The 20,991-nt window shown below is 36.4% G+C and overlaps 1 protein-coding gene across 3 annotated transcripts in view; it reads right to left on the bottom strand.

The window, feature by feature from the left end:
* DNTT (DNA nucleotidylexotransferase) overlaps positions 1 to 20,991 on the bottom strand; it is an 82,079-nt gene that overhangs the window by 59,127 nt on the left and 1,961 nt on the right. For all 3 annotated transcript variants that reach the window (XM_088059654.1, XM_088059656.1, XM_088059655.1), the window contains exons 2-5: positions 19,288 to 19,462; positions 12,636 to 12,761; positions 2,608 to 2,778; positions 1,188 to 1,259 (exon numbers count right to left, since the gene is read on the bottom strand). In XM_088059654.1, the coding sequence (XP_087915780.1) occupies positions 1,188 to 1,259; positions 2,608 to 2,778; positions 12,636 to 12,761; positions 19,288 to 19,462 (544 nt within the window). The remainder of the gene's footprint in view (positions 1 to 1,187; positions 1,260 to 2,607; positions 2,779 to 12,635; positions 12,762 to 19,287; positions 19,463 to 20,991) is intronic.

The following is a 20,991-nucleotide window of genomic DNA, read 5'->3' as shown; positions in this document are numbered from 1 at the left end:
TAGTTTAATTTAATTCAGTCATTTGATAACCATAGTCCTGGGGCCAGCAGTGATCTTTCAAGCCATAAGTGAAGCAGCAGGCACCAGGAGTACGCTAAACAGTAAAATCTAGGAATTCACTAATATGAGACTCTTCTTAGACTCTCATAAAAAAATTGGTGGAAACAACTGGTTACATCTAAGTTAGACAAAATGTTGAGATGTTTGCTCAGCTAAGAAGAGAGCTACCTAAGTTTGTTGTAATTTTGCATGTGAAACAAGGCATAAAGTGTTTTTGAGATAATTTGTCTCCTGATAAATGTTATTCTAATCTCCAAGAGATTTTCTTAAACTCTGAAGGGTAAGATTTAATAGCTGTTCCTCAATCATGCTGTAATGCAATCATGCATTAATAAGCAAGTCGGCTTCTCGAATCTTGCCATACATTTGAATCTGCACCTCTCTTTGAATATTGCTAGAGATGGCATCAGCTACTGTCTCTGAACATCCTTCCATACCTGTATTGTAGGTCAGAAAGAAAGGAAGAGACTTGGAATAGCTGAAGCAAAAGTGAGTGATTCCAGGGACAATTAAACCGTCCCATTTGTCTTACTCTGTTTTAATTTTTCTGAAGACTGAGGGTATTTATAGAGATCAAAAATGCAGATAAAATTGAAAATAATGTTTGTTCATCTTACATGTTTCCAATGGAGAATTCAATAAATATTTCAGTCATGGTAATTGCAGTATTTATGTGATTTAGATTCCCTGCAACTCTGAAGTTGTGTGACTAAAAGACTCTACAATCTTCCTAAACAGCTCCAGTCCTCCTGCCTCACACAAAAGAGAACTACAACAGATCTGAGTCATCTTCTCTACCTGGTATTTTCTTAATTTCAGAATAAAATTAAGCAGTGTTAAAATGATAACCAGCTGAGGCAAAAATAAACCCAACATCACATTAAACTTACAGCAAAGACTAAGTTGCCTTACATTACTTAAGAGCAACTATGTATACATCACATTAAAAATAGAAAGTTCTCACATCATTCCTTATCACTGTTTCTCGATTTCCCTTTCTTTTTATTCAAGATCTTTCTTTATACTTGATATTGATTGTCCCTTTATAATAAAATTGATGGCTTAGTCCACGTTCTACTAAAGGGAGGGAAATTTTAAACAACAGCAACAAAACTCGAAGGATTTACCTTAAATGCTTTGTATCGCTCATCATCTAACACTTCTTTAACTCTAGAACTCTCTCCTTCTTCAATAATCTCCTAAACAAAGAAAAATATTGCTTATAAAAAATAAATTTTTTAAAATATTATTTATTAAAAATAATACTTAATAAAAATATTTATTAAAATAAAAATAAATTGTAAGATGTTACCACAATCATAAGATTAAGTGAAATAATCTAAAATCAAGTTTTATCAATCTTTATCAATCAATAAAGAGAACCCCTAGCAAGCAGATTATTCTCTCAGGATCAAATTCTGCAACCCTTTTAAAGACAGAAAATTACTGAAGGATGAAGGAGAAACTGGAACCACAGAATAAATTTCACAGTGCTTACTTACTCATAAATTTACTCAAGGATGAAGTAGAAACTGGGACCATGGAATATATTTCATAGTACTTATTTACTCAAAGTCACAGCCAGAAAGCAGTTATTTATCATAAGCTATCAATGACTTGTCCTGAAAATTAGATTTCATTATTTGGTTGAGTTTTCTACTCTCAAAACTAAGACCATTGTAGGAACAAATACATTTTTCTGGAGTGTATAATTCTTTCTGTTCTTCTGATAAAAATTTAAAACAAAACTCACAAAGAAAACCAGAAATATAACCCCAACAAACCATCCTATTTTCTGGGGGATCACGATTGCAATCCCAGCCCCCCACATAGAAGGTACCAGAAGCACTTCAGAGGCTGCTGGTGGAACGGGGCAAACGAGGAGCAGAGCAAAGCACAACACTCAGCAATGACCCCTCCAAACACCTGAGACCCCTGATCAGCTGCCTGATGGAACAGCAGCACCTGAAGATGCGGGTCCTGAAAAGGCTAAGAACTAAAGAAAAATGCAGGGAATACTCCAAGTTCCAGAGAGAATGTAGAGTTCATCCATCACCTGGAAAAAAGGCTCTGCTATAGCTATATTTAACTTGCTATAAAGTAGCAAGGTAAGATTTAACATTAAAGTACTAAAATATTTACCACTTTCACAAAAAATAATATTTCTAATAAAGCATTCAGGTGAGTAAAGTGATGTTGCCAAGGCCAGAAGCCACATGAACAAAACTATTAACAGTTAACCCCTTTGATCCAAATCAGAGTGAGCCCTTAGAGATTACATGCAAAGCTGATACTGCTTTATTTATTCCCTTGTTTTTATTCACTTGTTACCCTCATTCCTAAGAGTGGGGGTTCCATGACAGAGCCTTGTGTTATGACAAAAGGTTTCCAAAAATCATTCCATTCTTAGAAACATGGACAACACATTGTTACTAAGGAAATGCAGGAGGTTGTGTGCATACACACAGGTACCAGTGCTCCTCTCCTTGACCTGTAAATGTTGGTCTGTAAAGGAATCAATTGGCAGGTAATTCAGAAGTACATTACCTCAATGATATCTCTGACTTGGTCTCCCACGCAGGGCAACCCTTGTATATCTTTCATTCTGGCTACTGAAAATGGAAGAAATTTCAGCAAAGAAGCTGCCCTTAAAAATTCCAGGCAGAGTATTTCATTTTCTTTGAACTCATAATTTTCAGCCATTACCTCAAAGGCATCCTAGGACAGGGGGAGGTGGAGGAAAAAAAAAGTTTAATAAAAGCTTAAAATATTCAGTATGCTCTTTAGAAAGGTTACTTTGTATGCTAATTCTAGAATTATTTCTTTACACTAGGGTGAAAAGACAGTTCATAAAAAAAAGCAGACTAATTTTATAGGAACCTGAAGTTTTCCAGGTATCATATAAATGGTATTTTAGCAACAAATGTAAGAAAATACTTTGATCTGTAGCAGACCCAAGCTTGAAAATCTTTTGTGAGATTTGCCTTCTGTATTCTGTGTGGATCTTATAAATCAGTGTCAAATAGAGTCATAATTTTTAGAATTATGCCCAAGCACAAGCAATCCAGCAGATCAGCATGTAACATTTGCATTTTCAGACACAACCAAACAGGAATCTGTGGCAATACTGGAAATCACCTTCATCTTTCTGAACATGTAGCCACTTCTACTTCGTAATTTAGGGAACAAACTCTCCATTTCCTCATTTGTCAGATGCATAACCTTGCAAATAGAAACACATTTTCTTTATGGTTCTTTAGATACCCATGGTTTGGTTAATATTGCATTCAAAAATACCTGAAGAATGTTCAAATAGTTCTTTTTTTTCTAAACAATCCATATGAGGTCTGTTTCCTTCCTCAAGTATATAAAAAATATATATTAATAGCAACAAATTTAATAAATTAAATGCAGGGAGCAGAACACATAGTGGTGGAGATGAATTTTGTTGCTGTTTGCCATTTTAGAATATCAGTTTTTGAGAAAGCCAATGCTGCAAAATAATTTTGTGAATAACTTCAGTACTTATGAAGGTTTTTAGTTGATTAACAGCTGGAAAATCAAGTTCTGAGTGAAATCTTGCACAAACCCCAAAAAATTTCAAGACTGTAAAATTAAGTGATTTCTTCAGAAATGTGTGAGAGTGGACCACAGCTAGAGTGGTGAGTATTCTAGCAGTGAGGCTTTCACTGCTCAGAATATTTACCTAGAATCTGGGAAAGTGGCTGTCAGTGTGCATCAGCCTGCAATTACCACTTCCCACAGCTGTAGGCCAGGTTCAGAAACGTTTTTGGAATAGATATGAATAAAATCAAGAGACAACAAATAGCTTACCAGGGCAATGACTGCAGTGCAAGAAAAAAGATTGAGTATCTTTCTCCACACTGTTCATGTTTAGTCTCAAATTTTATTTCATTTGTAATGAATATACAGTTTATAAAGTTTAAAGAAAAATAATTTTAGCTTTTCCTTTGTGTGCTTCATATTGGAAGATAAAGGCCAGCAAAAACCAGCAGGCCTTGTACATCCTCAGTGCTATATGTGTAATACCTCCAGGTGAATCTGCCCCAAGCCCACTAACTGATATGACAAAAAAAAATACAGTGAAATCAGCTCTTTATTGCATCTATGGAATAGAAAACAGTAGCTATACCCTGCATTGAATGAATACAGACTCATTTAAACAACAACAAGATTTTACTTGAGCTACCATGGTTTAGATCACTAAAATAGAACAATTCCTTAAAATTAAACATGCTTTTCACAATGAATGTAGGTTATTCACATATCACATTTCATTGTTGGGTCAGTTCTATAAAAATAGACCATCTGATATGGTGTGATGTTTATCTAATAAACATTATAGCCTCATTGTAAGAAAATGAAGGTTTTACTCTAAATCTTCAATAAAACATTGTCTTTGCTGACCCTACAATTTGCAAAACATTCCTCTTAACAAAACAAAAAATGAGATGTTAATTGTTTTGACAGTATTTCCTCAGAAGGAAATAGGTACCATAGCTGAACAAAACCACTTTTTTTCCCTTTTTTCCTCCTGCACTAATATGTTAAGGTGTATAAAATAGGGGTTGCTACAATTTGCTTTATTCTATATCATCAGTAGAATTTCACTCCTTGGTCTCCCTAAGAGTCAGTCACCTGTTTGCCTCACTCTAAGAATCCTCCCCTTAGCTGCATATTTATTTACCAGCTATCCTCATTAGTAAGGGCTGTGAAATTCCATTTTCATAATATTTCATGAAAGAGCTCATGAGAAGGACAGTTGTTTAGCAACATGCCTGATCTGGAAGTTTCAACTATCATTTACATTCAGCTAGCCCTTAGGTATAAGGAATCAAAAAGAGGAGAGAGAATGCTCCTTTGGGGAAAAAAACTAACAAACAAACAAAAATCTATCAGAAAAATAATGCACAAGCCTTAACTTCCTAACATCTGTCCCTAAATCTCTTGCAGTATCTAATTGTTGGATTTATTCAACTGCCTATTTATTTTTTTTTTCAAGTTTAAGATCTTTATTTAGTTGACAGATTATATTGTATATAATTACACACTTTTTGGTAAAAGACAGGAACATTATAGTTCCCATTTAGAAAGAGAACTAATGCAGAGAAAGGTGAAATTACTAGTTTGAGGTCACGAGGAACATGGATTCATCCCAGTTTGTATATGGAAGAAAAGACACAGCACACAGTGCTGCAAAGCAAATGGGGAAATGTATTTTACAAGTGGGACAACAGGAGTCAGATTTTTCCTGTGCTGTGAGGTTTTCTGGATGTTCTCCCAAAGATTCTTTCTTACTATGGAATAGAATATGTTAATGGTTGTTTCAAGTGAGATTTATAGGTCAACTCACAAAATTAAGATTACTTTTGATTTCTTGTTCTTTATAATTAGTACACATAAATACTCAAGAAAGCAGTGATTGGCAAGAAATTTCTTACTCTAGTTACTACCAAAAGCATTAATCAGGGGCAGAGCTAAAATGATGTAATTGCTACATTCTTGTTTAAATAGTCTATACTGATAAACATAACCAGAAAAGTGGTTCCCAAAAGCAGCTGCTCATCAACATGTGTTAATAATGGCAGAGACTGGCAAAGCCAGTTTTGATTGGAGTGCTCAAAAGTCGTGGGATGTTTTTTCCCACTCCCAAAAGGCAGCCTCTCACATGCACATCTGGTAAGTGTTCTACACTGAATAATCAGCCACTGTGATAATTGTGTCTGCATATACCAGCACCAACCCTGCTGTAGAGAGGTGTCAGTGCCTTCCCACTGCCAGGAGGGCAGTTCTCAGAAAAGCTGTGTCACCATCACTATTGAAAAATACAATCACATGAAGCATTTTACTCAGAGGCTGTTGATAGTCAATGAGAAAATATAATCAAAGCATTTTTATGATCCTAGTTTACATTTTTCAGTGTTTTCCTGTCTCTGTGAAGCTCATTAAGTTGTTGAAAATAAACAATTAAAGAGTATTGAATATTCATTATTCTCTGTGCAAAAAAACCACATAGCCTGCAAATGCTGCAGCTAATTACAGATCTGTCTTTTACATAAAACTACTTTTAACATTCTTTTTGATAAAACATTTCTTTAAAAAAAGAGAACAACTGGACTTGCTGTCCATTAAACAGTATGGACCATATTGAGTAATATTCTAGAGAGGAAAAGCATACAAAACTGTAATAGTGTTTAAGAAAAATCTACAATCTAAGAGATCTCTGGTGAAGTCTACTTATGGCAATATAAAGAGTTATTGAACATTTTCTCTAAACTTTATGTCTTACATGAAGAACCTCACCTTCACTTTATCAATCAGATCAATATTCAGGTTACCTGTTTAAAAAGTACCAGTTTAAAAGGAAACAAAATTTCCAGAGATTTCCAGCACATGGGAATTTCGTTATCTTCAGAGTACTCTGCAGGGTCTGCTCTAATGAAATATGGAACAGAGCTGGGCTACATTTCAGTTCTTCAGTTATTGAAAATTTTACTTCCATCTCTGAAATTGTGGAGTGTTTATTGGTTAGACTTGGACTATGGAAAAATTTGGGGCTTAAATGCACTTCCAGAAGCCAGTGGGTCAGATCCAAAAGAACACTAAGATTTTGCTGAATTGTGTTAAAAATAAGAAAGGGGAAAGATGTAGAGAAGACTTCTGAATGAATTCTGAAGAATTCTAACCAACAAACATTCCACAATTTCAGATTTAATAACTGGTATTTAAGAACTAATAAGATAAAATATCATTAACAACACAAAGTTATCAGTAATCACCTTACATATGCAAAAATATGCAGACTAAAACACTATAAATGCTAAAAATCACTCATGAAACCAACAAAAAGTGAGAGATTCTCAATTAGTATAAGAGAATGATTCTCAGAAAAAAATGATAATCAGTAAGACCGCGCTAGTCTCTGTCTGCTGACCAATAACATTCAGCATGGTTATCAGAGTACAAGTCATGCAGAAAAGCAAAACAAATTAATGGTCCCATGAGCTATTTCATACTATCCTGGTCATGTCAACAACATCACAGCAGCTCCATTGCCACTTGCAAAACAGTCTTTAGTAAACTCAGTTTAAGACTTCTAGAACAGAAATCACAAATATTACACAAAAAACCATATTTTAAATTGAATCTATTTTGAAAATAATTTCTTACAGCTTCATGGAGAGGGCACTTGTGTTACAGTCACAACTTTGCTGTGAGACCTTGGAAAGCTGCTTCACACCTCCCTACCATTGTTTGTCTTGGCACCTTCCATTCACTCTCTGTTAGGACTGTGAACACCCCAGAGCTTGAATGCTTTCACAATGTGCAACATTGTCACAGCATCTCTCATAAAAAAGGCCCCTGTCTTACTTGAGTCTGCAAACACTACTGCAGCACAAACTTAAAAAATATTAACATGCTGTTGTACATGTAAGTTCAATCTGCCAAAGAGCTAAATAGCAAATTGTGATAAAAAAACCCAAAAATCTTACGTGGCATGTGCTTGAAAAACTGTTACACTCAGAATGGCAATTTCAGTTAAATTGCTTCCTCTCTCAATCACTTTTTTCCACCTGTTTATTTAATAGGTTGCAAATCCAAAGGACAGGTCCTACTTCTCGTCACATCATGTTTGATGACCATTCAAAACTGACCAAAGTTTTAGAATTCTGCTTTCATTCAAATAATTTTCCTCTCCCTCTCACCACTGTAAATCTCAATCTTGTATTTTATTAGGAAGAGATATCTGGCACATGAATGGCCTTTGTATAGGCTGAGAGAGAAAATAAAATCTTCCAGGTGATTATTTCAAGAAGAGTTAAGCAATTTTGGCTAACCTGCAATATTGACTAAAGTGACTTCCAAATAAATGAAATTACTTTTTGTTCAGTCGGCTTGTTTTGTTTTCTATCTGGACTGAATAGCCCAGCATTTTCCCTGACCCAAAGATTTTATCATGTTATTTTACATCAACTAGAAGAACAAAGGAGCTGAGAAGGTAACAATGAAAGCATAATGTGCATGACCTCAGAGTCCCTGCATAAACACTGTTACTAGAAATAAATATGTTAGTTCCAGTTGCTCCTCATATTAATGAACAAGTTCATTTCTTGAAACAGAATGGAATTCATGAGAAGTTCTCTTATTATTCCACATTATGTAAAAGAAAACAATACAAATGTGAAAAAAGGTCTGCTGACTCAGCACAGAAATGCAGTTAGTGTTAATCACAAAAATGGACTACATAATAGAGACACTCTGCAATAAGAAATACAAAATGTAGATTACACATATTAATATGGTCAAAGAAAGCAACATAGACTTACTGTATCATACAAATTTAAACTGCTGAAAAGTGAAGATGTATTTATAATCCGTATTTTAGGAAGCACCTTCCCATTTATCTTAAAAATCTGAATACGTATTTACTACTTAGACCAAACTGTCAATTAATTTTGAATAGGCATGCACTTGGCACACATTCACATCATAATTCAGAGGTGCAGTCTGGAGAATTTTTACTGAAGCAAGCTATGTCAGTGGGACACTGCATGTTATTAAGAGTATTCATTCAGTTAGTGGTTTTCTACTACACAGCTCCCAAGTTCATTATAAAACTAAAATTGAGGATCTTCTGAGGTATGTTTTAAAATGAAATAATAATAACTGCTTGAGCCACCAGCATAACTGATACATTTTTCTGTAGATACAAAAGACGAAAGAAATATTTCTTTTTTATTTTTCTCTAACATAGTGGATAGGAAACCAGGCATCTTTCCTGTGCTAAACTTCCACATTCTCATTACCATGAGTAACAACCAAAGCAAAGTAACATCCAGCAGCATTAGCAATAAGACTCAGAATCACAGAACCATTTGCTTCTGACTTAATTAGTTTCTTCTGTAAGAATGAAATTGTATTTTCCTCACAGAAGAATGTCTTTTCGAATTTTATCGCAGTCTGATATTAGTATTCAAATCCAACAGCCCCTCCTGGGCACAGCAGAACAACTCTTTTTTTAGCACAAGAAAATACAATGCAGCCTCCAAGTGTGTATTTTCAGTGGGAGAGGGAAGCTCCAAAATAAGCCAGAGAACAATATCGTAATATTATATCCCATAATAACGTCAATATTTCAGATGAACATAAAGGAAACTTGCTAGGGTACAGACTCTACCCAAAGGATCTGCTCTTTTGCACTGCAGCTTTACCTACCTGAGCAGCCACAGCTCACCTGTGAGTCAGGTGATGTGTTCAGGTGCATTCCTGGACCACCCAGGTCAGCAGAGCCTGTGGCAGGGGCTCTCAGCCTGCACACCCCGAGGCCACAGCACTCAGTGACCCAGAGACTGCAAAGACCAAGTCTGAAGCAGTTGCATTTCTACTCCATGAACTGAAACGTGCTTCTACTGTCTGCTTCTTGGCATCTGACATTTTTAGTGTATTCTTCACACAACAAGCCTTACTACACAACAGCTCATAAATTATTTGACTGGGATTTGCCCCATACTGATCACAATAATGAAACCTTGGCATCTGCTATTTTTGTCAACCCTTCTGTAGCTTCTTCCATGTGTAAAACTGGTTTGTTGTAACTTTCTGCAAGTTATTTTCTGGCTAGTACAACAGACAGGAAACATGAGACATTTGAACATAGAAATTGTACCTAGTATATTAAACCACCACTTTTTCCTCTCATGAGCTCTCATCAAATATCTCTGCTATTTTTTTTAATATGTGGTCTTTCATTATGAAATATATGCAGAACAGGACTCAAGATTAAAAAGGATTACAAATTATCAATTTCTTCAGAAATCAAGTCCCCAAAAATGCCTCTCCCAAGAAACCAGGACATACAAATCCTGCTGCACCCACATTGCTGCCTATTAGTGACTGTCCCAATGTAATTACTACACTTTCTCAACACAACTACTTCTTATTTGAAAGGGGAACTGGATACAACATATCAAGGCCAAGTCCAGTAATAGTTCATCAAATAATGCATTAGCAAATAATAGCTTTGTACCATTTTGGGCATGAGCAGAAAACAAACTAACCAAAGAAAACAGAAGATCTCTAAGAAAAGGGAACAAGCCTGACTCACAGAATAAGGTTGTTAAAACAAAATGCTACCATCAACACATAACTCAAGATAGTTTGGACCCAATTTTCAGGATGTATGGTATTGACCCAGGGAAAAACTGTCATTTAATGGTTGGCTGCCCACAGCATGCACAAGTGAATTATACCAATGCTTCAGTGCATTCGCTAAGTGCTTGCACTGAAAAATCTGTTGGAACACTTTTATTTGAGAACATGAATTACGGGATTAATACAGAGCCAACGAAACAACAGCAAATCTAAAAATCAGGCTCCTGTGGCATTAGGCAGACTAACTGGCAGTTCTCCAAGACACGGGCCAGTTCTGGCAGTCCATAAACACCCAACCCTTCAGCTGTCATTGCCAGCTTTGGCTGTGAGGAGTAAGAGCAGCAGCTCCAATGAGTTTCACTACAACTGTAAAGATGCTGATTCTAGACAGATTCACGGAATATAAACTTACCCAATTCCACCTCCAGAAACAAAACACAGCATGAACTCAGAGAAGTTACTCTCAAAATACGCCGAAGATGAAAAACTGACACCTTTGTCACCACAAAACCTGGTGTCTACCCAAACTCAGAAATGTTTGATGACAATGGGTGACAGAAGGGACTCTCAGTACTCCCATCATCAAACTGCTCCACTTGTGTTCAGCTAAACTCACCAAATACAAGCTGTACTTTGCCATTAAGACTGCTGCATTGATAAACCTGGAAATAATTTAGGGACTGCCTCTGTGAAACACAAGGTATAACAGAAACCACTCAATGAATGTGGGCTAAATGCTAATGACAATTAAATCAACAACTTTGTGCATTCTGGGAGCAACCACTTTACTTTGCCATTATCTGTCACACTGCTTTTAATTTTTTCCCTTTAGAATGTCTGACAAAACGTTGTAATACAGAAAATTCATCAAAGAGCCAGGTCCCACATTCTACTGATTTCAGGAAGTGTAGAACTAAGACAATTCCTACTTCTCCAAGAGGTTTGGTATTTTACATAATGTTTTGTCATACTATGTTTGGTCTGACATTTTCCCTACAGCAGATTATATTTGATCCTTATAAACATTGAAAAAGAGCTGCTGCTTCCAAGAGAGTAAATGGTTACAGTCAGCCTTGCTTTTCTAGCAGGAGGTGGGCAAATGCAGCCATTTCAAAAGAAGCAGTTTTGGGAATGTTGGAAACATTGGGTTGGAAGGCACCTCAGGAGGTCTCTAGATCAATATCAAAACAGGGTCAAAACTCAACTCCCATCATGTTGCTCAAAAAGAGACTTTTTGTAAATAAGCAAACAGTTTAACCTACTTGGCTACCATAAATAGCAACATATATTTGATGTAATTGCTGATTATTTCAAAGCATAACTGCAAGACAAATTTCAGGTTGTTTAATTTTTAACTGTGTGTTCCCAGATCAAGACATTTTTGAGTTTCTTGTAGATTTATCTTTAGTTCTGAATTCCCAGAGGTTTTAGTATTTACCTTCTAAAGGGTTTATATCCACAAATAATTGGTATCTGTTGCTATTCTTTTTATATGGATCTTACAAAAAATATTTCCTTGAAATATTTGTATGTATTTACAGGAGCACACAAAGTAGAATCATAAAAATTGTAAATAATAACAAAATAAATAATAAAGCTTTAGAAAAATGAGAAGGTGTTTGATGCTATAGTTGAAACATATGCATGCAACTATGCCAGATATATTTAGAGTGCACTACATTTAGAGTCTCTGAGAAATGTTTCCTTTTGAATGGTGGTCACTGAGTATTTAGAGCCAGCTAGGAGGAGCCATTAAGCACAATAACTCCAAAGGAATTTAGACCAGAGGACTCAGACCCTTCATACCCTCTGAAATGGCAATTTTATGATCATTAACTAGGATATGTGACAGTCTCCAAGATTTCTATTTAACTAGACAATTCAAAGGAGGTATTGTGATGTTAAAGTATTTAACATGCAATCTCTTTTCATAACTGCTCAGCTGTGAAAATCTGAAGTTTAGAACATACTTAACGTACTTTAAGGAACTGGACACTTGGGCAAACCAAAAAGCAGCACAGCAACTGTGAAGAACCTTGGACTCACCTAAACCAAACTTTTGTTTATCATACTTCCAGCTTGTCAAATAAGACTGTGATGAAAGGCAAAAAGACATTTTTGGAATGTTATTCTATCATTTGTTTTAAAAATTCATGTGTTTACAAGCTATTAATGTATTTAAAGATCCACTGTGTTAAGCTCTCAGCAACACTTAGAGGATACAATTAAGCTTGCACTCAATTTTAATTTAAGTATGGCAGATTTATAACTTTTTAAATTGTTATTATGCTGCCTGTTTACTCATGAATTTGCTGAGGGTGCTACAGAAAATACTGAGGCAAGTATTATAGTAATTATTCTAATTACACTAGTTTTTATTTTATGGATAGAATAAATATTACCGTGAATTTCTTGTTGTAGTTATTTAAAGTTGTCTTTCTCTGGCATGAATACTGAGATACCTTTGTTGCAATAAATGCTGGCATTTCCAATTCAGGTGTATTCAAAGGAGGATATTGGCATTGCTCCTAACAAGGGTAAAAAAAAGAAGAGTTAGTGACCCACATGGCAAATAGCTTAAAGATACAAAAAAGTACATTTCACAAGCCCAAAATACAAACCTTTGAAGAGCAGGCAAGAAAATAATAATGTTGCTGTCATCATCCTATGAAAAACAGTTGATTTCACATTGGTTGGACTGACAATAGAGTTTATCTGGATTACTGGGATTTTGGATTTTCTCTAGTAAGTTCTTGCAAGGAGTTTTCAATGGCACTGCCGTTTAAAAAAAAACGTCTTTCTAGATAATGTGTGTCTCTACTACTCTCACTATTACAGTAAGTCTGAAAAACTACAAAGCTTTAAGAGCAGATAAGCTCTAAAACACTAGATTATTGAATACAAGATTAGGGATATTAGACCAAATAGAAATGTTCAACTGACTTTTTCAGTCTGTAGCTAAATTCATTAGTGGAGGAAAAATTTTTGTATTAATTGGAAATAGAGTTTTCTCCCCTCTTGCAGGTAAAATGATAGACTATTTTTTTCTTTTGGATTTAATTCATTAAGCTAAATGTTCAATTTTGGAGGCACTCTAGAGTGAAGGAAACATTTATAAATAGTTACAGAAGAGTAATCACCACCCTTTTCTCACCCAATAGCCAGCTGGTGATGTGGTTCTCCCTTAGCCAATTTCCATCAGTGCTGATCTGATCCAGACATCATTTTTACACATTCACCAAAGCAAGGAAAAGGAGCAGATGCCAAGACCTGAACAGGCTTTTCCTAATCTCCAGGCTGCCTCCATGCTCATTCACTCCTCACCTAATTTTGCTCCATGCAAAATACACCAAGGTCATACAGGTCTGTGGGCAACCCACCCCTGAAAGATGGGAATCCTCTTGAAAGGCAGGATTCAGAGTCATATCCCCATGGGCAAAAGACATTCCTGAGCACAAGTTCTCACCATGTGAATGTCCTACTAGGAAGCCCCTAGAAAAGACAATCTCACACTGGTTTTCTGCTGCTTTGTGTATCCAGTCCTTCAGTTCCTTCACTTTGTTTCATGTACCAAATCTGAAATACTTCAGAAACATGAAATACCTTCAGAATTTCTGTGTATTTTTTGTTCTTGGTCTTTTTGCTTGAAAACTTTTAGCAGGTGTGTCAAAAACCTATTGCATTGCACTATCCAAAAGCCACAGGGAAAGGGTTTAACAATAACAATAAAAAATATCATGAAGATACAGAAAATAAATTTTCACACCAATAATGGAACGATGAGCCCTTTTCCCCCTGTATCCAACCACACAGACAAAAGGCTAGCAAACCTGTGTGTATCTTCATAACCATATCCCCAATTATAATTTTATGCTGAATTGCCTTTGTATTTGATATGAAGTAGTTAAATAACAGTATTCACACACACACAAAAAGTATTTGCTTGCACAACTGAAGGAGCAGTGAATTATATGGTGGTTTTCATAGCATACCCTGAAAGGAGGAAAGCTATTTTATGTGTAAGACCAGTCTTGGGAATAACCAAAATGGGTTTCAGTTAGGACAACAACACAACTCATCCACTTCTGCACACATTCATGAATTATATTTTAAAATTGATTTTAAATCATATAAACTATGATTGATTAGTGCTAATATACTGCTTGAAATGATAGTGCCAGCTGCAAGGACTGTGAACAAACAGAATGTTACCGAATAGAATATATAATAAGCTGTTACCTTCACTAGGACACAGACACACAAAGAGCAAGAGCCCTACATGCAGCATGAGCTGGTACTGTGGAGTAGGGCAAAGCTAATGCAAAAATCTATCCATTTAGGAGTGTGATAGACGGGATATAAACATCCTAATCCTGCCTTAGCAAAGATAGTTGAGCATTTTCCTTAATCAGTAAAATTTATGCATTTAGTTAACTTGGCTTGATTATATATAACAGAAGAAACTTTGGATAGATACTAACAGCAAAAACATCTGGTAAAAAATAATTGCTACAGTCTGATTTGCAGGGTATATAATGATGTCTGCATGTGAACTATAGAAATGATCTATCAGCAGCAGAACATGAGCTGAATTGATACTTCCCTCTGGTGGGAAAACCAGATGGGAAAAAAACTGTTTGTACAGATTACAGGACAAACCTAAACTTCCATCAATAGTAATTACAGTATAGAACAAGGAATCCTTGAAACTCATTACAGCAAAAATAATTTCTAGTACTGGAAGAAACAACTACAAATAAGAGAAAAATGGAAAAATATAAAAATTAAAAATGCATCTTTTTTTGGATAACTTTACATTAAAAAGAAATTGCAGTACACTGTACAGGAACAATCACTGAAAAATATCCAAATGTGCAGGCTACTTAATCACTAGAGCTAGTCAGAGTTTCCACCCCACATCCAGGCTGCAGTGAATGTCACTTGCTACTCTTTCACAGTGACATTTTCCACACAGAATAAGCAGGAGAAACAGCCTTTACCACCAGCATCAATTTGTAAAGCAGACAGACTTGGCTGCAGAATTAATCTTGTGGGGGACTACATTGCTCTTTGTCAAATTATTTTTTAACACACCAAGAAGTATATGGCATAGGGAAATAACAGGGAGAAAATAAAGCAGCAGTGAATGAAGTGCAGAGAGACAGCCAGCCAGCAGCTCTGTAAAGCCCAGGCAGCACTGACCAAATAATAAAGTCCTCTGATATCCAGCATTTTATGAAGAGAAGGCAGAGAGTTGATAAGTTTCATTTTTATTTCCTGAGAAACTCTGACTGTCAGTATGAAGGATTTCTTCCATTACTTACAGCCTCTCTCTTCCACAATGAAACAGTGAGATGCTTCCCTGACACATGATAAGACAAAGGATCAAAAGATGGCACTTTCTTTCCCTAATGTGGAGAAAAATCCTTTGTTCAAATAAATAAATATATTTTCTTTTTTAGGAAAAACAAACAAAAAACCCCAAAAAACTAAAAACAAACAAATAAAAACAAAACAAAAAAACGAACAAAATAAAAAAACTTAGCTAACAACTTCTAGGTTCTTACTGAGGAAAAGGCAGAACAGATGCAGGCACAGCACAGTTCTTAAGGCTTGAGTGTGCAGCAACCCTTACAGATCTCTTCCTCTCTTTTCATCCCTCTGAAAGCCTCCCCTCTGCCTCTTTCTCTTCCATAACCCAGGAAACATCAGTGCTTTCCAGCATGTGGGGATGCCCTTGTGTATTAATTCCTGTCCCTGTCCTGCTATTGTCAAGGATACCCATCTACTTGTAGTAGGAAAGGTGTCTCTGCACAAGGGCTGACCTTTGCCACAGAAATATTTTGCTTCCCTTTTAAAGCAGATATTTGGCTACCATATTTCCAAAGCTTATTAAACTAATTGATGGCTACTAACCCTAAAAGCCAACTGTGACCGAATGAATCAATAATAATTCTGTCCATCTTAAATCTGGTCAACCAACCTTTTATTCTCTATAAATCACTAATATCAGAGCATCTTTTGGATCATTCACTACTGCAGAAAGATGTACCTTAATGACAATTGTAATTAGAATGTTAGCTAATGGTCTGTAACTCTGACTCTATTCCCCTTGTTTTGCATGGAGAAGGGCATTTCTTTTTACTAATGCAGTAAAACAAATGTCCTGAATGAAGAATAACCTTCCAAACAGGCTACTGTAGGATCTGAAAGATGAAACCTTACTGCTATTGACATTAATGGGAATTTGACCACAAAACTACACGGGAACAAGATTTCACCCAAAACATTCCCCCACTGCAATCCATTCCTTTTACTTCAAAACCTTCATGATCTAGCTTGAGTTCAAAGTTTGTTAATTCACTTTCATTTCACATTTTACAAGTCTGACATAACGAACCAAATTTGTCTTCAGTGAAATTCCAATTAAATTACATTATGTATGAGTTCGGTCTAGTACTTAAAAAGAAAATTAACCTTTACTTCAGTCTTTCCTCATTTCTCAAGGCAAAAAAAAAGAATTAGCATGTGACACTGCAACAATAAAATTATTTTTAAATTTGCTACGCTCCTAGAATTCTTGTTTTCTCCCTGTTTGCTTTACGAAATGTTTATTACTTTAGAGCAACTATAAAATTAAGATTGGTCTTAACTATAAGCTTTAAAAATAACAGTATAGCTCTCACTGGCTTCCTAATTGTACTCCACATTTATTAGCATGAAATCTTTATGTTTCAATAAAAACAGACACGTTTACTTGCAGAGCCAGTCTCAAAGTATAATAATGACCTCCTGATAGTGCTGATACCTTTTTCAGAAGTTTACGCTCCACCAATATTTCAAAGGATGTTTTATATAAAACTAAGGCAGTGGCCTTCTCATCAACTTAAAAAAAAAACAAAAACAATTGGAGGAATTCTGGAGAAAGACAGAAGCATTTCTTTAAAAAGAAAAAAAAAATATCAAAGCATATTTTCTGAGCTATCTGAATTTATACATCTCATGCTGCTGAAATTAAGAATGTACATAAAAGGCAATTTGGTTTACTTTTAATGCTGATGTGAAACTCTCAGGAAGGTTCACAGGATTTTGCTCATGGTTTTGATGCATTACTTGTTTAGAGAACTTCTTTGCATGCCCTGTATTTATATTTTTATGGCCTGTAAGATAAAATAAAGCAGTAGTTACAAGGCTTTCTTTTGGGTTTGTTTTTTTCTTGTATTAATTTCTTTGGTCTATTCTCCCTCCAGCCAATTCACTGAAAAATGTTATAAATTTATTGCAAAAATATATCCTTGGAAGGATTTCAAATACAAACACACATTCTGTCATGGAATCATGCTGAGTCTGAGGGCGACAGCTCCATCTGGTGTATTCACTCCCCCCTCCCCCCAGCCCAAACTGTTATTAAACAGTTATTCTTATATGTAAAAACCTGGAAAATATTTTCTGGCAATGAAAATGCAATATGACTGGAAAAAAATAATCAGGAGCTACAGTTTTTCTTGGGAAATGACAGTATTTATGAATCATCCTTCATAATCTAAATACCAAAAAGAAGAAGCAGCCAACAGCACAACGTTGCTGTTAAATATTCAGGCATTCTGTGCCTCAGAGGAGGGCACATGCTGCACATCCTGCCGTGGTCACACTGTGGTCACAGTTCACACAGAGCCTAATCCAGACCCTCAGGAATCAGCAGGAATCCCTCACTTTACTTCAGAGAGCTTTAGATCAGACTTGTAGTTCTCCTGACACATGAATTAATTTCTTCGCTGGTGCACATTAAACCCATCCCTGCGAGGCTCGGGCGGGCGCAGAACGAGAGAACGGCTTCATCCAGCTGCAGTGCTGGGCCTATTTCATGGCTCAGTGGCACAAGCTGGGCACAGCATGCCTGGCATCCCCACCAAAGCCCCATCACTCACGGGCTGTGCCGAGGTATCGAGTACCACTGCTGCTCTCTACGCTCCAGTCTGAGAAATTGGCAGATAATTTGTCAGATATAGATCAGAGGAAAACATCGTCATCCATTGCTTCAAGGTCAAACACCATGCATCAAATAATCAGCTTGCCATTTGCAATATCTTGTGACTTACAGCTTCCATTGAGAGATAATAAAATACAATCAAACTATTTTTCCTCTTAGCACAATTTTACTTGATGGTGCCAAGTCTGTAAACACATGTCCACATACTGCATCAGTCTTCTTTCCACATGTCCTTCAAGGGCCCAGCTGTTAGCTGAGCACCCTGCAACAGCAAAGTTGTAATATTTTTATGTTGTTTTGAGGAGGCCAAGTATTCCACCAACAGCCCATTGAAATGCACTGCTCTCACTGGGATATTTACCATGATATTGAGGTATTTGAGCAAATACCACAAGTACCAGAACAGCAAAAAGTGCCTCATTGATGGATACTGCGGAGGAGCTGGGGGTGTTCAGCCTCCTAAGGCTCCAGGAAGACCTAACAGCAGCCTTCCAGTAATTAAAGGGGCTACAAAAGAGCTGCAGAGAGACTTGTTGCAAGGGCACAGTGATAGGACAGAGTGTAATGGCTTTATACCAGCAGAGGAAAAATTTGAATTAGATACTAGAATGAAATTCTTTTCTGTGAGGGTGTTGAGGCACTGGAACAGGTTGTCCAGAGAAACTGTGGCTGCCCCATCCCTGGAAGTGTTCAAGGCCAGGCTGATTGGGACTTTGAGCAACCTGATCTAGTGGAAAGTGTTCCTGCCCATGGCAGGGCAGTGGAAGCTGGATGATCTCTAAGATCCCTTCCAGCCCAAACCATTCTGCGATTCTGTATTACCAGTTTGTAATCTGTAATGACACAGTAATTCAGCATTACCAGGCACTGATAAAGAAGGCATGGGGGGTGTTTTTAATCTATTAAAATTGTGTGAATTTTTTTCACAGAAAAAAATTTAAATTCAAATATAACATTTATATATATATATATAATAACTATATACATTTTAGGTTAAAAAATAAATAAAATCACAGCCATTTGTTTTGGCTATCACTCTATTCACACTGCAGGATCTATCTTACCATGAGATGGTATTTCACTTCTGAATCCACTGGTCTTCCCACTTCCATGCAGGCTGTAAACCAGGAGATGTCCAGTAGTTCAAACCTAGAGATATCACCCACAGCCTGTCCTTTCAGCCAGTCGAGCACCTCCAGGTAGGAGTTGTTCTCAGCCACAATATGAGTGACAGAGTCACTGTCAAGAAGCACACAAAAAGTTTTCTTTTTTTTTTTTTCACTGAATCTAACTGTACACAGATACAGAGCAGTTATTTCTGTATTTACTTACCATCCACTTCCTGAAAATTGTAGTGTATATTGTATATTAGGATGTGGGAAGCACTTAAGTTTTCATATCACCATATATTTATTCTGGTCACAGACTCTGCCTTGAGGAAAGACTATAGTCTGACAGCTCCTGTAAGTGCAGCATTTTCTTTCTTGAAGGATCATTTACCTTCCATAGACATTGACCTAATACACATTCTTTGCATTTCCGAAAATATTTAGCTTACACGCGCAGCACCATAAAGGGCTGCTTGACAACACCTGACAGCCTCTTCCCAATATTCCTCATCAATGAGTGAAAGCTTTGCAACATTAAAAAGCCAGTTAACAACAAGTACTTAAAACTTTACAGCTACTAATATCTTTCTGGATACTTAAGTCATCTGTACTTATATGAAGCTATTCATATGAAGTTCATATTCATTACATATGGCATTGCCAAATGTTCATGAATTAAATCTTATGAACTATGTGCTTCATCTAAACACCATTTCCTTGCTGCTAAGCCAATATAACAAAACTAATGGTTTAGTGAATACAAAATTTATAGCCTGAATTGTTAATCAATACATTATATGGTGTACATTGCCTAAAAATACAATAGCACAAATGTTATTTCAGTAAATTTTGGTTATTGTACTTGAACAACATTGGAAAGGATCAAATGATCATTTTAAAGATTAAAAGGACACATTTTGTACCCATCACAAGAAAATAATGGACAGGGACAAAGTTACTTTTCAAGAAAAGGTTACGTGCATACTTAGGATGATCTGTAAGTTTCTATCTGGCCTGCTGATGTTTGTCAGCAAGTTTAGGAAAATAAAGACTTGGTAGGAAATTTTGAACAACTCTGAGTGTTCCTGCTCCCTATGCATCCAACGAGAGTGCTGTCACTCACACAAAAACATGAGAGCAAGGAGAAAATTCTTCATTTCCATCAACTTGTAGGACTTAAGAATCTAGAAAATATATTCCAACACTAATTTCTATCAGGCAACAGATTCCTAAACTCCCTGTGGGAAAGGCACAGACAGGCAGCATCACTACTTGACACTATTTTTACAGAAGGAAAGCTAGAGCTGGAACATAAATTGTTGTGATGGCAATCACATCCATTTGAAAGTCTCTGTGACTTTCTGCCAGCCCACGATGGTGACAGCCTTCTGCATATACAGTAAATTTCCAATGGACCTGACAGATTGCTCTGCAAGCCTCTGTAACAGCTGGAGAAGTTGAGCCATCAGCCTGTCGAAGCAGAGAGGACACCAGTGGTGGAGATTGCTGGTTAGCATGGACTTCAAAACACGATGTGTGCTGCTAAAGGCAGACTGTACAACCTTCCAAAGCAAATTACCTTTCACAAAACCAAGAAAGTCCCTTGGCCTGTCTCTGAGGTCCTTATTCAAATGAGTAATCCCCAATTTCATTAAGTCA

The sequence above is a fragment of the Pseudopodoces humilis genome, chromosome 9 (genome assembly GCF_049639895.1).
Source record: "Pseudopodoces humilis isolate 2021_Gansu_Grassland_sample_001 chromosome 9, ASM4963989v1, whole genome shotgun sequence".
Taxonomy (NCBI): domain Eukaryota; kingdom Metazoa; phylum Chordata; class Aves; order Passeriformes; family Paridae; genus Pseudopodoces; species Pseudopodoces humilis.
The sequence above is the reverse complement of the archived record's forward strand: the minus strand, read 5'-3'. Positions and strand labels throughout refer to the sequence as shown.